Below are 15,618 nucleotides of genomic sequence, written 5' to 3'. Positions count from 1 at the left end.
AGCCGACTAGAGCATACAAGTCGCAGTGGTGGGTGGTATAAGGTGCTTTAGTGACAAAGCGGATGGCACTGTGATAGACTGCATCCAGTTTGCTGAGTAGAGTGTTGGAAGCCATTTTGTAGATGACATCGCCGAAGTCGAGGATCGGTAGGATAGTCAGTTTTACTAGGGTAAACCCCAGGAAGAGTAGCTGCTGCCTTGACAGGAACTAATGGGAATCCATAATAAACCCCAGGAAGAGTAGCTGCTGCCTTGACAGGAACTAATGGGGATCCATAATCAACCCCAGGAAGAGTAGCTGCTGCCTTGGCAGAAACTAATGGGGATCCATAATAAACCCCAGGAAGAGTAGCTGCTGCCTTGGCAGGAACTAATGGGGATCCATAATAAACCCCAGGAAGAGTAGCTGCTGCCTTGGCAGGAACTAATGGGGATCCATAATAAACCCCAGGAAGAGTAGCTGCTGCCTTGACAGCAACTAATGGGGATCCATAATAAACCCCAGGAAGAGTAGCTGCTGCCTTGGCAGGAACTAATGGGGATCCATAATAAACCCCAGGAAGAGTAGCTGCTACCTTGGCAGGAACTAATGGGGATCCATAATAAACCCCAGGAAGAGTAGCTGCTGCCTTGACAGGAACTAATGGGAATCCATAATAAACCCCAGGAAGAGTAGCTGCTGCCTTGACAGGAACTAATGGGGATCCATAATCAACCCCAGGAAGAGTAGCTGCTGCCTTGGCAGAAACTAATGGGGATCCATAATAAACCCCAGGAAGAGTAGCTGCTGCCTTGGCAGGAACTAATGGGGATCCATAATAAACCCCAGGAAGAGTAGCTGCTGCCTTGGCAGGAACTAATGGGGATCCATAATAAACCCCAGGAAGAGTAGCTGCTGCCTTGACAGCAACTAATGGGGATCCATAATAAACCCCAGGAAGAGTAGCTGCTGCCTTGGCAGGAACTAATGGGGATCCATAATAAAACCCAGGAAGAGTAGCTGCTACCTTGGCAGGAACTAATGGGGATCCATAATAAACCCCAGGAAGAGTAGCTGCTACCTTGGCAGGAACTAATGGGGATCCATAATAAACCCCAGGAAGAGTAGCTGCTGCCTTGACAGGAACTAATGGGGATCCATAATAAACCCCAGGAAGAGTAGCTGCTGCCTTGACAGGAACTAATGGGGATCCATAATAAACCCCAGGAAGAGTAGCTGCTGCCTTGGCAGGAACTAATGGGGATCCATAATAAAACCCAGGAAGAGTAGCTGCTACCTTGGGGAACATAATAAAATGGGGAGCTGCTCCATAATGGGGAAACCCCAGGAAGAGTAGCTGCTGCCTTGGCAGGAACTAATGGGGATCCATAATAAACCCCAGGAAGAGTAGCTGCTGCCTTGACAGGAACTAATGGGGATCCATAATAAACCCCAGGAAGAGTAGCTGCTGCCTTGGCAGGAACTAATGGGGATCCATAATAAACCCCAGGAAGAGTAGCTGCTACCTTGGCAGGAACTAATGGGGATCCATAATAAACCCCAGGAAGAGTAGCTGCTACCTTGGCAGGAACTAATGGGGATCCATAATAAACCCCAGGAAGAGTAGCTGCTGCCTTGGCAGGAACTAATGGGGATCCATAATAAACCCCAGGAAGAGTAGCTGCTGCCTTGACAGGAACTAATGGGAATCCATAATAAACCCCAGGAAGAGTAGCTGTTGCCTTGGCAGGAACTAATGGGGATCCATAATAAACCCCAGGAAGAGTAGCTGCTACCTTGACAGGAACTAATGGGGATCCATAATAAATACTTAAACGAGTGGCCGTGAAAGACAGCCCTTGGGTGTTTTGAAGGCTAGCATGAGGTATGTGGTGCGAACAGATCCTGTGACAGGGAGTCGTGATGAGACAGGAACTGGGGGGCAGGGAGGAACTGAGCGAGGTACTGGGGGGGGCGTCTTACCACTCCTGTGACAGGGAGTCGTGATGAGACAGGAACTGGACGGGGGCAGGGAGGAAGGGTGAGCGAGGTACTGGGGGTGGGGGGCGTCTTACCACTACCGAACAGCTCCTGTGACAGGGAGTCGTGATGAGACAGGAACTGGAGGGGTGTGGAGGGGGGCAGTGAGGAGGGGTGGTGTCCTCCATGAGGGTAGTTGAACCCCCCTCCCACAGACAGGTGCTCTCCAAGCAGCTCCACCTCGTTCTCTATCCTCTGCAACGGCTATGACAGGGATACAAAGGGTTATGTAGGGTCATAAGCATACAAAAAGGGCTATGAAGGGTCATAGGCATATTAAAAGGGCTATGAAGAGTCATAGGCATATTAAAAGGGCTATGAAGAGTCATAGGCATATTAAAATGGCTATGAAGGGTCATAGGCATATTAAAAGGGCTATGAAGAGTCATAGGCATATTAAAAGGGCTATGAAGGGTCATAGGCATACATAAGGGGACTATGTGCTGTTACAACTTGTTCTCTAGTCTCACGGGTTCTCTAGGCCAGGGGGGAAAGTTTATAATGGACTCTAAAACTGTTATGTCAAGTCACTAATTATAATTCAAGTCAAAGTGAGCACATAGTGAATAGAAGGCAATTTAAAGATGTGAATATGAGACTTAACTGAACCATTCTGTGACTAAGCAGAACAGCAGCAACTTATTTAACCAAGTAGTAACAATGCAGATTCAACATTACAAAACCAGGGCCTGGACGGCACCACTACCTTAATGGTTAGAGGGCCTGGGCGGCACCACTACCTTAATGGTTAGAGGGCCTGGGCGGCACCACTACCTTAATGGTTAGAGGGCCTGGGCGGCACCACTACCTTAATGGTTAGAGGGCCTGGGCGGCACCACTACCTTAATGGTTAGAGGGCCTGGACGGCACCACTACCTTAATGGGCCTGGACGGCACCACTACCTTAATGGTTAGAGGGCCTGGACGGCACCACTACCTTAATGGTGGACGGCACCACTACCTTAATGGTTAGAGGGCCTGGACGGCACCACTTCCTTAATGGTTAGAGGGCCTGGACGGCACCAATACCTTACTGGTTAGAGGGCCTGGACGGCACCACTACATTAATGGTTAGAGGGCCTGGACGGCACCACTACCTTAATGGTTAAAGGGCCTGGACGGCACCACTACCTTAATGGGCCTGGACGGCACCCTTAATGGGCCTGGCGGCACCACTACCTTAGAGGGCCTGGACGGCACCACTACCTTAATGGGCCTGGACGGCACCACTACCTTAATGGTTAGAGGGCCTGGACGGCACCACTACCTTAATGGTTAGAGGGCCTGGACGGCACCACTACCTTAATGGGCCTGGACGGCACCACTACCTTAATGGTTAGAAGGCCTGGGCGGCACCACTACCTTAATGGGCCTGGACGGCACCACTACCTTAATGGGCCTGGACGGCACCACTACCTTAATGGGCCTGGACGGCACCACTACCTTAATGGTTAGAGGGCCTGGACGGCACCACTACCTTAATGGGCCTGGACGGCACCACTACCTTAATGGTTAGAAGGCCTGGGCGGCACCACTACCTTAATGGGCCTGGACGGCACCACTACCTTAATGGGCCTGGACGGCACCACTACCTTAATGGGCCTGGACGGCACCACTACCTTAATGGGCCTGGACGGCACCACTACCTTAATGGTTAGAGGGCCTGGGCGGCACCACTACCTTAATGGGCCTGGGCGGCACCACTACCTTAATGGGCCTGGGCGGCACCACTACCTTAATGGGCCTGGACGGCACCACTACCTTAATGGGCCTGGACGGCACCACTACCTTAATGGTTAGAAGGCCTGGGCGGCACCACTACCTTAATGGGCCTGGGCGGCACCACTACCTTAATGGGCCTGGGCGGCACCACTACCTTAATGGGCCTGGACGGCACCACTACCTTAATGGGCCTGGACGGCACCACTACCTTAATGGGCCTGGACGGCACCACTACATTAATGGGCCTGGACGGCACCACTACATTAATGGGCCTGGACGGCACCACTACCTTAATGGTTAGAGAGCCTGGACGGCACCACTACCTTAATGGTTAGAGAGCCTGGACGGCACCACTACCTTAATGGTTAGAGGGCCTGGACGGCACCACTACCTTAATGGTTAGAGGGCCTGGACGGCACCACTACCTTAATGGTTAGAGGGCCTGGACGGCACCACTACCTTAATGGTTAGAGGGCCTGGACGGCACCACTACCTTAATGGTTAGAGGGCCTGGACGGCACCACTACCTTAATGGGCCTGGACGGCACCACTACCTTAATGGGCCTGGACGGCACCACTACCTTAATGGGCCTGGACGGCACCACTACCTTAATGGGCCTGGACGGCACCACTACCTTAATGGTTAGAGGGCCTGGACGGCACCACTACCTTAATGGTTAGAGGGCCTGGACGGCACCACTACCTTAATGGTTAGAGGGCCTGGGCGGCACCACTACCTTAATGGTTAGAGGGCCTGGGCGGCACCACTACCTTAATGGTTAGAGGGCCTGGGCGGCACCACTACCTTAATGGTTAGAGGGCCTGGGCGGCACCACTACCTTAATGGTTAGAGGGCCTGGGCGGCACCACTACCTTAATGGTTAGAGGGCCTGGACGGCACCACTACCTTAATGGTTAGAGGGCCTGGGCGGCACCACTACCTTAATGGTTAGAGGGCCTGGACGGCACCACTACCTTAATGGTTAGAGGGCCTGGGCGGCACCACTACCTTAATGGTTAGAGGGCCTGGGCGGCACCACTACCTTAATGGTTAGAGGGCCTGGGCGGCACCACTACCTTAATGGTTAGAGGGCCTGGACGGCACCACTACCTTAATGGTTAGAGGGCCTGGACGCCACCACTACCTTAATGGGCCTGGGCGGCACCACTACCTTAATGGGCCTGGGCGGCACCACTACCTTAATGGGCCTGGGCGGCACCACTACCTTAATGGGCCTGGGCGGCACCACTACCTTAATGGGCCTGGGCGGCACCACTACCTTAATGGGCCTGGGCGGCACCACTACCTTAATGGGCCTGGACGGCACCACTACCTTAATGGGCCTGGACGGCACCACTACCTTAATGGGCCTGGGCGGCACCACTACCTTAATGGGCCTGGACGGCACCACTACCTTAATGGGCCTGGACGGCACCACTACCTTAATGGGCCTGGACGGCACCACTACCTTAATGGTTAAAGGGCCTGGACGGCACCACTACCTTAATGGTTAGAGGGCCTGGACGGCACCACTACCTTAATGGTTAGAGGGCCTGGGCGGCACCACTACCTTAATGGGCCTGGGCGGCACCACTACCTTAATGGGCCTGGACGGCACCACTACCTTAATGGTTAGAGGGCCTGGACGGCACCACTACCTTAATGGTTAGAGGGCCTGGGCGGCACCACTACCTTAATGGTTAGAGGGCCTGGGCGGCACCACTACCTTAATGGTTAGAGGGCCTGGGCGGCACCACTACCTTAATGGTTAGAGGGCCTGGGCGGCACCACTACCTTAATGGTTAGAGGGCCTGGGCGGCACCACTACCTTAATCGTTAGAGGGCCTGGACGCCACCACTAGAGGGCCTGGACGCCACCACTACCTTAATGGGCCTGGGCGGCACCACTACCTTAATGGGCCTGGGCGGCACCACTACCTTAATGGGCCTGGGCGGCACCACTACCTTAATGGGCCTGGGCGGCACCACTACCTTAATGGGCCTGGACGGCACCACTACCTTAATGGGCCTGGACGGCACCACTACCTTAATGGGCCTGGACGGCACCACTACCTTAATGGGCCTGGACGGCACCACTACCTTAATGGTTAGAGGGCCTGGACGGCACCACTACCTTGATGGTTAGAGGGCCTGGACGGCACCACTACCTTAATGGTTAGAGGGCCTGGACGGCACCACTACCTTAATGGTTAGAGGGCCTGGACGGCACCACTACCTTAATGGTTAGAGGGCCTGGGCGGCACCACTACCTTAATGGTTAGAGGGCCTGGGCGGCACCACTACCTTAATGGTTAGAGGGCCTGGACGGCACCACTACCTTAATGGTTAGAGGGCCTGGGCGGCACCACTACCTTAATCGTTAGAGGGCCTGGACGCCACCACTACCTTAATGGGCCTGGGCGGCACCACTACCTTAATGGGCCTGGGCGGCACCACTACCTTAATGGGCCTGGGCGGCACCACTACCTTAATGGGCCTGGACGGCACCACTACCTTAATGGGCCTGGACGGCACCACTACCTTAATGGGCCTGGACGGCACCACTACCTTAATGGTTAAAGGGCCTGGGCGGCACCACTACCTTAATGGTTAAAGGGCCTGGGTTGTCCCACAGGGCGGCACACGATTGGCCCAGTGCCGTCCGGGTTAGGGGAGGGTTTGGACAGGGTAGGCCGTCATTGTAAATAAGAATGTATTGAAGAGTCATTACATCTAATTGCATGATATTAAAAAAACAAACTAGAGTGGGTACTTTGAAAAACACGGACATTAAAAGCAAAAACTAGATTGGATCCTTGGAGAAAACGTCATAAATACAACTCCTGATTATAAATGAAAATCAAGAGTGATGTGTTTCTTACCGATCTGGACTGTTGTGTCGGGAAGGGAAGGAAGTGTCCAGGTGGAGGGAGGTGAGGGGGGTGGTGAGAGAGGTGGGGAGGGGGGAGGAGAAAAGGAGGATCATTGGAGAGGAGGGAGGGAAAGGAGTAGGGCACAGGTAAATGCTGCACCGAACACGCCCCCAGCATCTGAGAGAGAGAGAGAGAGATAGTGAGGTTTGATACTACTGTGAATGACAATGACATATCTGCATTTAATTATTTCTGCCACCAGGGGGCAGGAAACACCAACAAGGGGACGGTGGAGTGGAATGAGTGGAATGATAGCTAGACTGGTACCAGACTAGACCAATGAGTGGAATGATAGCAGACTGGTACCAGACTAGACCAAGGAGTGGAATGATAGCTAGACTGGTATCCAGAATAGACCAATGAGTGGAATGATAGCTGACTGGTACCAGACTAGACCAAGGAGTAGAATGATAGCTGACTTGTACCAGACTAGACCAAGGAGTGGAATGATAGCTAGACAGACTGGTACCAGACTAGACCAAGGAGTAGAATGATAGCCGACTTGTACCAGACTAGACCAAGGAGTGGAATGATAGCTAGACAGACTGGTACCAGACTAGACCAAGGAATGGAATGATAGCTGACTGGTACCAGACTAGACCAAGGACTAGAATGATAGCTAGACAGACTGGTATGATAGCAGACTGGTACCAGACTAGACCAAGGAGTGGAATGATATCTGACTGGTATCCAGGCTAGACCAAGGAGTGGAATGATAGCTAGACTGGTACCAGACTAGACCAAGGAGTAGAATGATATCTGACTGGTATCCAGGCTAGACCAAGGAGTGGAATGATAGCTAGACTGGTACCAGACTAGACCAAGGAGTGGAATGATAGCTGACTGGTATCCAGGCTAGACCAAGGAGTGGAATGATAGCTGACTGGTCCGAGACTAGACCAAGGAGTAGAATGATAGCTAGACAGACTGGTATGATAGCAGACTGGTACCAGACTAGACCAATGAGTGGAATGATAGCTGACTGGTATCCAGACTAGACCAAGGAGTGGAATGATAGCTGACTGGTATCCAGAATAGACCAAGGAGTGGAATGATAGCTGACTGGTACCAGACTAGACCAAGGAGTGGAATGATAGCTGACTGGTACCAGACTAGACCAAGGAGTGGAATGATAGCTAGACAGACTGGTATGATAGCTGACTGGTACCAGACTAGACATTTGTAGCTGAAATGTTGAAAATGTTGTGGCCTCTTGAACATGACCCAGGAGAACCAATTCAAGGACTGTCGTTAAGACCCAAGGTGGTACTGAAGACCACACACACACACACACTACTGTCTCTACTCACAGGGTGGTAGTGTTGTACTGAAGACCACACACACTACTGTCTCTACTCACAGGGTGGTAGTGTTGTACTGAAGACCACACACACTACTGTCTCTACTCACAGGGTGGTAGTGTTGTACTGAAGACCACACACACTACTGTCTCTACTCACAGGGTGGTAGTGTTGTACTGAAGACCACACACACTACTGTCTCTACTCACAGGGTGGTAGTATTGTACTGAAGACCACACACACTACTGTCTCTACTCACAGGGTGGTAGTGTTGTACTGAAGACCACACACACACTACTGTCTCTACTCACAGGGGTAGTGTTTGTACTGAAGACACACACACACACACTACTGTCTCTACTCACAGGGTGGTAGTGTTGTACTGAAGACCACACACACACACACTACTGTCTCTACTCACAGGGTGGTAGTGTTGTACTGAAGACCACACACACTACTGTCTCTACTCACAGGGTGGTAGTGTTGTACTGAAGACCACACACACTACTGTCTCTACTCACAGGGTGGTAGTGTTGTACTGAAGACCACACACACTACTGTCTCTACTCACAGGGTGGTAGTGTTGTACTGAAGACCACACACACACACACTACTGTCTCTACTCACAGGGTGGTAGTGTTGTACTGAAGACCACACACACACACACACTACTGTCTCTACTCACAGGGTGGTAGTGTTGTACTGAAGACCACACACACTACTGTCTCTACTCACAGGGTGGTAGTGTTGTACTGAAGACCACACACACTACTGTCTCTACTCACAGGGTGGTAGTGTTGTACTGAAGACCACACACACTACTGTCTCTACTCACAGGGTGGTAGTGTTGTACTGAAGACCACACACACTACTGTCTCTACTCAGAGGGTGGTAGTGTTGTACTGAAGACCACACACACTACTGTCTCTACTCACAGGATGGTAGTGTTGTCCTGTACTGAAGACCACACACACTACTGTCTCTACTCACAGGGTGGTAGTGTTGTACTGAAGACCACACACACACACACACTACTGTCTCTACTCACAGGATGGTAGTGTTGTCCTGTACTGAAGACCACACACACTACTGTCTCTACTCACAGGGTGGTAGTGTTGTACTGAAGACCACACACACACACACACTACTGTCTCTACTCACAGGGTGGTAGTGTTGTACTGAAGACCACACACACTACTGTCCCTACTCACAGGGTGGTAGTGTTGTACTGAAGACCACACACACTACTGTCTCTACTCACAGGGTGGTAGTGTTGTACTGAAGACCACACACACTACTGTCTCTACTCACAGGGTGGTAGTGTTGTACTGAAGACCACACACACACACACTACTGTCTCTACTCACAGGGTGGTAGTGTTGTCCTGTACTGAAGACCACACTGCATGCTGGGATCTGTTGTTGAGAGGAACATACAGGAGGGAGGTGCTGTCCTGTATACAGAGGAGCTACCAGACCATGATGAGAAGGGACAGGAGTCACCGTATAGGAGACTGGGACTGAGGCCTGTTAGGGAGAGAGAGAGAGAGTTAATATATAGGAGACTGGGGCTGAGGCCTGTTGGAGAGAGAGAGAGAGAGAGAGAGTTTATATATAGGAGACTGGGGCTGAGGCCTGTTGGAGAGAGAGAGAGAGAGAGAGTTTATATATAGGAGACTGGGGCTGAGGCCTGTTGGAGAGAGAGAGAGAGTTAATATATAGGAGACTGGGACTGAGGCCTGTTGGAGAGAGAGAGAGAGTTAATATATAGGAGACTGGGACTGAGGCCTGTTGGAGAGAGAGAGAGAGTTCATATATAGGAGACTGAGGCCTGTTGGAGAGAGAGAGAGAGTTAATATATAGGAGACTGAGGCCTGTGAGAGAGAGAGAGAGAGAGAGAGAGAGAGAGAGAGAGAGAGAGAGAGAGTTAATATATAGGAGACTGGGACTGAGGCCTGTTGGAGAGAGAGAGTTAATATATTAATTTTAAAAATTGTTTTTATTTAACTAGGAAAGTCAGTTAAGAACAAATCCTTATTTACCATGACGGCCAAACCCGGACAAAGCTGGGCCAATTGTGCGCCACCCTATGGGACCTCTCACCATTACAATAACCAGGGAGGTTAGCATTTTATATCATAACCCCTCCAAGACATGCTAACCTCTCACCATTACAATAACCAGGGAGGTTAGCATTTTATATCATAACCCCCCCCAAGACATGCTAACCTCTCACCATTACAATAACCAGGGAGGTTAGCATTTTATATCATAACCCCTCCAAGACATGCTAACCTCCCACCATTACAATAACCAGGGAGGTTAGCATTTTATATCATAACCCCCCCAAGACATGCTAACCTCTCACCATTACAATAACCAGGGAGGTTAGCATTTTATATCATAACCCCCCCCAAGACATGCTAACCTCTCACCATTACAATAACCAGGGAGGTTAGCATTTTATATCATAACCCCCCAAGACATGCTAACCTCTCACCATTACAATAACCAGGGAGGTTAGCATTTTATATCATAACCCCCCTCAAGACATGCTATTCTCTCTCCATTACAATAACCAGGGAGGTTAGCATTTTATATCATAACAACCCCCAAGACATGCTAACCTCTCACCATTACAATAACCAAGGAGGTTAGCATTTTATATCATAACCCTCAACACAGATCCCCTCCTCCCTCCCTCCCTCCCTCCCTCCCCCAGTCTAACCTGTTAATATTGGCCCCCTCCCTCTCCCAGTCTAACCTGTTAATATAGGCCCCTCCCTCCCCCAGTCTAACCTGTTAATATAGGCCCCCTCCCCCTCCCTCTCCCAGTCTAACCTGTTAATATAGGCCCCTCCCCCCTCCCTCTCCCAGTCTAACCTGTTAATATAGGCCCCCTCCCTCTCCCAGTCTAACCTGTTAATATTGGCCCCCTCCTCCCTCCCTCTCCCAGTCTAACCTGTTAATATAGGCCCCCTCCCTCTCCCAGTCTAACCTGTTAATATAGGCCCCCTCCCTCTCCCAGTCTAACCTGTTAATATTGGCCCCCCCTCCTCCCTCCCTCCCTCCCTCCCTCTCCCAGTCTAACCTGTTAATATAGGCCCCCTCCCTCCCCCAGTCTAACCTGTTAATATAGGCCCCCTCCCCCCTCCCAGTCTAACCTGTTAATATTGGCCCCCTCCCTCTCCCAGTCTAACCTGTTCATGAAGGTCCATGACCATGGCTCCTTGCTGCTGTGTGTGGTGGTGAGCTGCTTGATGAGAATGATGGACAGCGGGGTGCAGTAACCGTGGAGACAGGGCAGGGGGGTGGAATGCTCGAGGCTCCTCCACGCCCCCACCGGCAGGGGCTGGGGGCTGGCCGTAAGGGGGAGGAGGGGGGTGAGAGTAGCTCTGGTGTGGGTGAGGGTAGTGGTGGCGGTAGCTTTGGTCCTGGGGGTCCAGTCGGATGGAGGGGGAGGAGGGGAGGGGTGGTGGGGAGGAGGAGGGGGGAGGTGACGGGGGGTACGGGAGAGACGGCCACGCTGGCGACGCGCTGGAGGACTGGAGGAAAGGAGAGAGGAGAGATAAGTCTTCATCATTCTGATAAGTATCATACATCAACATAATATGTCATCACCATAGTTACAATCATCATCATCATCTTCTTACTGGTCAATATTGACTAGAGCTCAGCATTCCAAACTGACTGACTGGCTAACTGACTGGATGGCTGGCTAACTGACTGGCTAACTGACTGGCTAACTGACTGGCTAACTGACCGACCGACCGACTGACTGACTGACTGACTGGCTGGTTAACTGACTGACTGGCTGGTTAACTGACTGACTGACTGGCTGGTTAACTGACTGACTGACTGGCTGGTTAACTGACGGACTGGCTGGTTAACTGACTGACTGGCTGGTTAACTGACTGACTGACTGGCTGGCTAACTGACTGGCTGGCTGGCTAACTGACTGGCTGGCTGGCTGGCTGGCTAACTGGCTGGCTAACTGACTGGCTAACTGACTGGCTTGCTGGCTGGCTGGATAACTGACTGGCTAACTGGCTGGCTAACTGGCTGGCTAACTGGCTGGGTAACTGACTGGCTAACTGACTGGCTAACTGGCTGGCTAACTGGCTGGCTGACTGGCTGGCTGACTGGCTGGCTGACTGGCTGGCTGCTGGCTGGTTAACTGGCTGGCTGGCTAACTGACTGGCTAACTGGCTGGCTAACTGGCTGGCTAACTGGCTGGCTAACTGGCTGGCTAACTGGCTGGCTAACTGGCTGGCTGACTGGCTGGCTGGCTGGCTGGTTAACTGACGGGTTAACTGACTGGCTAACTGGCTGGGTAACTGACTGGCTAGGTAACTGGCTGGGTAACTGACTGGCTAACTGGCTGGGTAACTGGCTGGCTGGGTAACTGGCTGGCTGGCTGACTGGTTAACTGACTGGCTAACTGACTGGCTGGCTAACTGACTGGTTAACTGACTGGCTAACTGACTGACTGACTGGCTGGTTAACTGACTGACTGGCTGGTTAACTGACTGACTGGTTAACTGACTGACTGACTGGCTGGTTAACTGACTGACTGACTGGCTGGCTAACTGACTGACTGACTGACTAACTGACTGACTGACTGGCTGGTTAACTGACTGACTGGCTGGTTAACTGACTGACTGACTGGCTGGTTAACTGACTGACTGACTGGCTGGTTAACTGACTGACTGACTGGCTGGTTAACTGACTGACTGACTGGCTGGTTAACTGACTGACTGACTGGCTGGCTAACTGACTGTCTGGCTGGTTAACTGACTGGCTGGCTGGCTAACTGACTGACTGGCTGGCTAACTGACTGACTGGCTGGCTAACTGACTGGCTGGCTAACTGACTGACTGGCTGGCTAACTGACTGACTGGCTGGCTGGCTGGCTAACTGACTGACTGACTGGCTAACTGACTGGCTGGCTAACTGACTGGCTGGCTAACTGACTGACTGGCTGGCTGGCTAACTGACTGTCTGGCTAACTGGCTGGCTAACTGGCTGGCTAACTGACTGACTGGCTGGCTAACTGACTGACTGGCTAACTGGCTGGCTGACTGGCTGGCTAACTGACTGACTGGCTGGCTAACTGACTGGCTGGCTAACTGACTGGCTGGCTAACTGACTGACTGGCTGGCTAACTGACTGGCTGGCTGGCTAACTGACTGGCTGGCTAGCCGACTAACTAACAAACGAACAAAGTAACCAAGCTAAAGAGCCCAGTACCAGGTGAGGTAAGTCTCTTACCTGTGTCTGTGTCTGACAGGTGTATGGCAGCGCTCCTGGTGGTAATGGGGGTGGGGGTTAGGGGGAGGTCTGCGACTGTGGGGCAGCTCCCACGGCCTCATTGGTGGAGAGGGGTTGGAGGGTGGGGCCACCGTGGAGAGATCCAGCACTGATTGGCCAGATAGTCTCTGACGCTTTGGACTGGGACTGTCCTCATTCTGTTGGAAGGGATGGGAAGAAAATGGAGAGGGGGAGAGCGAGGAGGTGGGGGAGCGAGGAGGTGGGGGGGAGCGAGGAGGTGGGGGGGAGGAGGAGGAGGGGGAGCGAGGAGGTGGGGGAGAGCGAGGAGGAGGGGGAGAGCGGGGAGGAGGGAGAGAGCGGGGAGGAGGGAGAGCGCGAGGAGGGTGAGAGCGAGGAGGGTGAGAGCGAGGAGGAGAGATAAACCAAGGTTAGTTTCACATACCACCTATAACTCCATCATGAATCAATAGAGATGTAGCAGACCCTCTGATTAAGTCAATAAGATTCTTGCTACGTAAGCTTAACTTTCTGAACACTCGTGACGTGTAGTCCACTTGTCATTCCAATCTCCTTTGCATTAGCGTAGCCTCTTGTGTAGCCTGTCAACTATGTGTCTGTCTATCCCTGTTCTCTCCTCTCTGCACAGACCATACAAACGCTCCACACCGCGTGGCCGCGGCCACCCTAATCTGGTGGTCCCAGCGCGCACGACCCACGTGGAGTTCCAGGTCTCCGGTAGCCTCTGGAACTGCCGATCTGCGGCCAACAAGGAGTTCATCTCCGCCTATGTCTCCCTCCAGTCCCTCGACTTCTTGGCACTGACGGAAACATGGATCACCACAGACAACACTGCTACTCCTACTGCTCTCTCTTCGTCTGCCCACGTGTTCTCGCACACCCCGAGAGCTTCTGGTCAGCGGGGTGGTGGCACCGGGATCCTCATCTCTCCCAAGTGGTCATTCTCTCTTTCTCCCCTTACCCATCTGTCTATCGCCTCCTTTGAATTCCATGCTGTCACAGTTACCAGCCCTTTCAAGCTTAACATCCTTATCATTTATCGCCCTCCAGGTTCCCTCGGAGAGTTCATCAATGAGCTTGATGCCTTGATAAGCTCCTTTCCTGAGGACGGCTCACCTCTCACAGTTCTGGGCGACTTTAACCTCCCCACGCCTACCTTTGACTCATTCCTCTCGGCCTCCTTCTTTCCACTCCTCTCCTCTTTTGACCTCACCCTCTCACCTTCCCCCCCTACTCACAAGGCAGGAAATACGCTCGACCTCATCTTTACTAGATGCTGTTCTTCCACTAACCTCGTTGCAACTCCCTCCAAGTCTCCGACCACTACCTTGTATCCTTTTCCCTCTCGCTCTCATCCAACACTTCCCACACTGCCCCTACTCGGATGGTATCGCGCCGTCCCAACCTTCGCTCTCTCTCCCCCGCTACTCTCTCCTCTTCCATCCTATCATCTCTTCCCTCTGCTCAAACCTTCTCCAACCTATCTCCTGATTCTGCCTCCTCAAACCTCCTCTCCTCCCTTTCTGCATCCTTTGACTCTCTATGTCCCCTATCCTCCAGGCCGGCTCGGTCCTCCCCTCCCGCTCCGTGGCTCGACGACTCATTGCGAGCTCACAGAACAGGGCTCCGGGCAGCCGAGCGGAAATGGAGGAAAACTCGCCTCCCTGCGGACCTGACATCCTTTCACTCCCTCCTCTCTACATTTTCCTCTTCTCTCTCTGCTGCTAAAGCCACTTTCTACCACTCTAAATTCCAAGCATCTGCCTCTAACCCTAGGAAGCTCTTTGCAACCTTCTCCTCCCTCTTGAATCCTCCTCCCCCTCCCCCTCCTCCTCTCTGCAGATGACTTCGTCAACCATTTTGAAAAGAAGGTCGACGACATCCGATCCTCGTTTGCTAAGTCAAACGACACCGCTGGTTCTGCTCACACTGCCCTACCCTGTGCTCTGACCTCTTTCTCCCTCTCTCTCCAGATGAAATCTCGCGTCTTGTGACGGCCGGCCGCCCAACAACCTGCCCGCTTGACCCTATCCCCTCCTCTCTTCTCCAGACCATTTCCGGAGACCTTCTCCCTTACCTCACCTCGCTCATCAACTCATCCCTGACCGCTGGCTACGTCCCTTCCGTCTTCAAGAGAGCGAGAGTTGCACCCCTTCTGAAAAAACCTACACTCGATCCCTCCGATGTCAACAACTACAGACCAGTATCCCTTCTTTCTTTTCTCTCCAAAACTCTTGAACGTGCCGTCCTTGGCCAGCTCTCCCGCTATCTCTCTCAGAATGACCTTCTTGATCCAAATCAGTCAGGTTTCAAGACTAGTCATTCAACTGAGACTGCTCTTCTCTGTATCACG

At 52.4% G+C, this 15,618-nt stretch overlaps 1 protein-coding gene across 1 annotated transcript in view; it reads right to left on the bottom strand.

Annotated features, from left to right (window-relative positions):
• LOC115116000 (E3 ubiquitin-protein ligase RNF38-like) overlaps positions 1-15,618 on the bottom strand; it is an 84,191-nt gene that overhangs the window by 10,859 nt on the left and 57,714 nt on the right. Inside the window, 7 exon segments of the mRNA XM_065003490.1 lie at positions 1,964-1,968; positions 2,062-2,224; positions 6,626-6,793; positions 9,345-9,503; positions 11,177-11,430; positions 11,433-11,521; positions 13,248-13,444. Coding sequence (XP_064859562.1) covers positions 1,964-1,968; positions 2,062-2,224; positions 6,626-6,793; positions 9,345-9,503; positions 11,177-11,430; positions 11,433-11,521; positions 13,248-13,444 — 1,035 coding nt within the window.

This window comes from Oncorhynchus nerka, linkage group LG18 (assembly GCF_034236695.1).
Source record: "Oncorhynchus nerka isolate Pitt River linkage group LG18, Oner_Uvic_2.0, whole genome shotgun sequence".
Classification (NCBI taxonomy): Eukaryota; Metazoa; Chordata; class Actinopteri; order Salmoniformes; family Salmonidae; genus Oncorhynchus; species Oncorhynchus nerka.
The sequence above is the reverse complement of the archived record's forward strand: the minus strand, read 5'-3'. Positions and strand labels throughout refer to the sequence as shown.